Source organism: Sinocyclocheilus rhinocerous, unplaced genomic scaffold (assembly GCF_001515625.1).
Source record: "Sinocyclocheilus rhinocerous isolate Xijiao unplaced genomic scaffold, SAMN03320098_v1.1 scaffold2716, whole genome shotgun sequence".
Classification (NCBI taxonomy): Eukaryota; Metazoa; Chordata; class Actinopteri; order Cypriniformes; family Cyprinidae; genus Sinocyclocheilus; species Sinocyclocheilus rhinocerous.
This window is the reverse complement of record NW_015624199.1, coordinates 696,541-701,395: the sequence shown is the minus strand read 5'-3', so window position 1 is coordinate 701,395 and position 4,855 is coordinate 696,541. Positions and strand designations below refer to the sequence as shown.

At 39.0% G+C, this 4,855-nt stretch overlaps 1 protein-coding gene across 1 annotated transcript in view; it reads left to right on the top strand.

Moving 5' to 3' along the window:
- Nucleotides 1-2,834, top strand: part of LOC107738371 (protein-glutamine gamma-glutamyltransferase K-like) — a 5,391-nt gene extending 2,557 nt beyond the window's left edge. Inside the window, exons 7-11 of the mRNA XM_016550125.1 lie at nt 1,244-1,421; nt 1,514-1,714; nt 1,853-2,013; nt 2,105-2,241; nt 2,528-2,834. Coding sequence (XP_016405611.1) covers nt 1,244-1,421; nt 1,514-1,714; nt 1,853-2,013; nt 2,105-2,241; nt 2,528-2,675 — 825 coding nt within the window. The 3' untranslated portion in view covers nt 2,676-2,834. The remainder of the gene's footprint in view (nt 1-1,243; nt 1,422-1,513; nt 1,715-1,852; nt 2,014-2,104; nt 2,242-2,527) is intronic.
- The last annotated feature ends 2,021 nt before the right edge of the window (nt 2,835-4,855 follow it).

Below are 4,855 nucleotides of genomic sequence, written 5' to 3'. Positions count from 1 at the left end.
GACCTTCTCAAATGCAGGACCGGACAGAATCGTCAGGAGCATCACACACATTGTTTCCTTGATGATCATCTCATTGTCCGCAGAGGACAGTGTTTCAACATGTGGGTTGATCTGTGCCGTCCTTTCAATCCCAGTTGTGACAAGCTTCACCTGGAGCTCAAACTAGGTTAGTTATGACCAACAGCATGTGGAAACATGCCAAGAAATAACATGAGCTGAACTAACATTTTTACCATCATTGAAATCTTTTGTTCTTCTCTGTGTTTTACAGGTCACATCCCATCCATCCGGGACGGCACTTATGTGATCGTTCCAATAGTGGAAGAATTCAAGAAAGGCTGCTGGGGGGCAAAAATTGTGGAACAAGGCCAAAACCGAATCAAACTGTGTGTCCACTCTGTTCCGACTGCTTGCGTTGGACGATACCAGCTCAGTGTCATGACACACTGTCCAGGAGGCAGATTCACTTTACCTTATGTTCCTGAAAATGACATTTACATGCTGTTCAACCCCTGGTGTAAAGGTATGTGTTTCATTATACTTTAAAATAACAACTGAAACCTAAATATGAAAATGTAATAGAATGAGGAAAGAAAGCACTATTAAAACTCCATGAAGCTTTTCCATTTAAAGTCCAATGTTCTCTTTATCAGATGACTGTGTGTACCTGAGTGATGAGGCGGAGAGAGCTGAGTATGTGCTGAATGACATGGGCAGAATCTACTATGGAACTAAGCAGCAGATTGCCTGCAAAACATGGAATTTTGGTCAAGTAAGAGCCAAAATGTCATTAATATATTACGAAAGTTCAACTGTATCTATATACATGTTTATGATATGTCAGAGACAAAGGTACCGCTATGGTTTCTGTTTTTTCCTAACCTTCCCATATCCGAGATATAATTCCACAGAAGAAGTGCACAAGATAGCATGAAGGTTGTTTCACAATCTCTAATTTTTTCCCTCTCTGATCTGTGATTCTTAGTTTGAGAAGGGAATCTTGCCTGCATGTATGTATGTGCTGGAGAAGAGCTGTACACCTTGCTCAGGGTGGGGAAGCCCCAGTAACATTTCCAGAGTGGTATCTGACACGGTGAGTCTTCATTTCCTTCTTATCAACACCCTGATTTCATGTTGGAAAGCTTTTAAAAATGGTCAGATTTGTTCTTTTCTGAATGTGGTATTTCTGCATGAAGTTTTCTGCATTCAAATTAAAATAGCTTTAATCGTCTGTCCTTATCAGGTTATTGCTAACAAAGACTGTGGTGTGTTGGTGGGTAACTGGTCAAACTTCTATGGAGATGGAACTGCTCCTACATCCTGGTGCAGCAGCAGTGCCATCCTGAAACAGTACTACAAGTGTGGAGGAATACCTGTCAAATATGGACAGAGCTTGGCCTTTGCTGGAGTCACCAACACATGTAAGAGTTCCTGCAGAATGGACGAGCAGAAAAAGTTTTGAAAGAGTGATTATAGATGTAATGCATTTATATTCTTCTTCACTTTCTTGTAGTGTTGAGGTGTTTGGGCATTCCTGCTCGTCCAGTTTCAAACTTCTGTTCTGCTCATGACATTTGCATCAATCTAAAAAACAAATGCAGCTCCCCTCGTAGCGTCACCCTCTACAGCCAGGCTGCAGCCATGTACTACACCGGAGTCAGAAAGACCTTCCTGAAGAGAGACCAGACATGCATCGAGCTCAAGCCCTCTGAATGTGAGAAATCATAAAGTTTGAAATCAAAGAGTTGCAATACAGGATACCACCCAGTTGGCGTAATGCAGCATATGGGTAAAAAGACTTGTAATGGAAGCATGAATATTTATTCAGTGTTTGTCATTTTCCCCACAATAGGCAAACCTCTGGAATGGACCCTGAGTTGTGACGAGTATAAGGAACACCTGGTGGATCACACCTCACTGATGCTCAATCTCTTTGGACACGTGGCTCAGACTAAGCAGGTTCTGGCCACCCAGTACAGCTTCAGACTGCGCACACCAGATCTTGTTATCGCTGTGAGTTTAAAGTTACAGTTCAACTGCTTAATCTTTTGATTGGTTGAAATCATTTAGTGCTAAATTGTGTCTTATATGTGGTTCTTCTCAGCCTGTATGTGATGCTGTCTTGGGACAAGAAGTGCCAGTCAAAATCACTTTCCAGAATCCACTGCCTTGTGTCCTGAAGAACACTGTATTCCGCTTTGTGGGACTTGGACTGCAGCATGCCAGAGTTGTCAACTATGGGTAAAATTATTTTAATTGCTCAATAAAATAATGAATTATTTTTGCATTATTCTATATAATTTTCAATCAATTACACTGAACAAAAATGGGGGCAAAAACAAAAGTGTTGCATTTATAATTTTGTTCAGTGTATATTAATTATGATTTAATGGCTGAACATAATGGTAAACTCAATATCTGTTGCTAAACAGTTTGTGTGATTATTTATTCTAAAAAAAAAATTTAAAAAAACTAATTTAAAATGCATATAGTAGTATAAAATAATCGTTCTTTCTTTCTTTCACAGTGACATTGCAGGGCATGCCACAGTGTGCCTGACGGAGAAGTTTATTCCCAAGTGTCATGGCCCACAGAAACTTCTGGCTTCATTCGATTGTCCTCAGCTCACTCAGGTGCATGGATTCACCAACATTGTTGTCAAACAGCACTGTTAAACCAATCAAATAACCAAAACAGATGAAACGTCATGGCTCCATTGAATAGAAAGCGCTCACACTGAATTGATTTGCAGAGTTAGATAACAGCTGTTAGTTTCTCTTAACCTACAAGCTGTAAACATTAAACTTCTCACAATGCATTTAATCATGATGTAGGACAACTGCACTAATGCTTTATACAAGACAATGTTGTCTTTTCATCTTTTCTGATTTTTTAGTAGTCTTTTGGGAATTGGCATTTATGAGTTTGAAAGATTATAAATGTAATTCTGAATAGTCATTAACCTTGTTGCTCATTTGAAAACTCAAGTAATTGTATCATGGTGTTGGTTACTCTGTCCGGTGTAGCTTCAGCTTCAAATAAAATATTTCCAGCATACTAAACTGTGTCAGTTTGTGATATTGAGAGGGATCTATTTAAATGAGGCTTTATTCCTCTTGTCGTTTAAAATTAGTAATACATTCTTGTCTTATATACTTTCCAGAACATAGAATTTTATATACACATATATCCAAACTTTTGCAGACTGCTTGTTTCAAAAACCTCAGAACATTAATATAGACCAGTGGTCGCCAACCCAACCTACTTTATCACTGTCCCAGTAGCTCCCGGCAATAACAGAAAAAGTGTTGGAGCCATAATGCGCTGCAGATGTGTGCAGTGTAAATAAGGGGTTATCCAAGTGAAAACGGCCAAGTACGCCAAGTGACCTGTAAATGCGACAAAACTGTTTCCATTGCAGTTTTGCAAAATATTCCTTTCTCAAAAAGCCTGAAAAATCACCTCATGCAAGTGTACTAATTTAGATATATGGGAGTTTTGCAAAATTTACATGTTTCCATTGGGCGCATTTTCAATTTGCAATTTTAATTTGCGCAGCTTGAAGGGTAATGGAAACGCGCTGTCGGGATAAGAAATAGAAGGAAGAATTGTCGGGTCGTCAGTCCACGACAATGGAGCCAACTCATACAGATCTTTACCACCAATTAACTTTAGTTATGATTTAGCAGCTTCCACATGTTTTTTCCGTGGTTTAGACAGAGATTATCTTACTATAGGGAGATGAGAGGGTCTGTATTACTTACTACTGGAGAAAGCGTAACGGCTAACTTGGATAACGTGTGCCGTAATAACCAAAGTACAGCCTTGATGTCATTGAATTTCAGTCAGAGCTGTGCGACACTCAGTCACCGTTTACGGATTCCATAAGAAAGAATGAGAAATGCGACCAACGATGCCCTCAGCGAAGCTGTATCAGTATCAGTTCCCACAGAAGCGATCTTACTTAACACGCTGGGCAAGTATGAATGAAAGAAGTAGGTTGAGCCGCGGCGTCCACGTGGAAGTTTGAGATTTTGTGCATCAAGGAGCGGTCGTGGCAGAGCGGAAACAAAATGTTGCTGTTGTGCAGTAATGAATGAAGACTCAGAGGAATCGTTAATGGAGAACAGCATAGTATTTACGGAGGTATCACCAAGAAAGAAAAATAAAAAACGCAAGAAAATTAATAAGGAGCAGGAAGATGGTAACGTAAGAATTTTAGGTATTCAAGATACATTTAAAGAAAAGCCCAAAACACATCAGCAAATTTCTAGAGAAGATCAAGGTCAGAATCATGAAGATGATGGATTTAAAGTTATGATGACATTTGAAAAGATTTCAGGGAAACATTTGCATCCCATAGGATTATCCAAAGCGATAGACAAAACAGTTGGGGCAGTTGTCTTAGCTAAATGCTTGGGACAAGGGAGAGTTTTGATAATAGTGAAGGATGTTGGACAAAAAAACGAATTACTTAATATGAAAGAAATGAACGGAGAAAAGATCACTGCTAAAGAAATTGGAGTAAATACGTATGAAAAGGGAGTAATATATGGAATTCCAACATATATAACCTCTGATGAAATCCAAGAAAACATTAAGGGAGGTAAAATAGTTAACGTAAAGAGACTGTATAAGAATAAAGATGGACAACGATGGACAAGTGTTTTGTTAACTTTTGACGGAAAAATGTCGGAAAAAGTACAAATGGGATATATAAGCTATCCAGTGAGAGTATATGTTCCAATGCCTTTGAGGTGTTTTAAATGCCAACGAATGGGACATGTGGCGGCGGTATGTAAAGGGAAATTAAGGTGTGTCAAATGTGGGGGAGAACATGATTATGACAAATGTT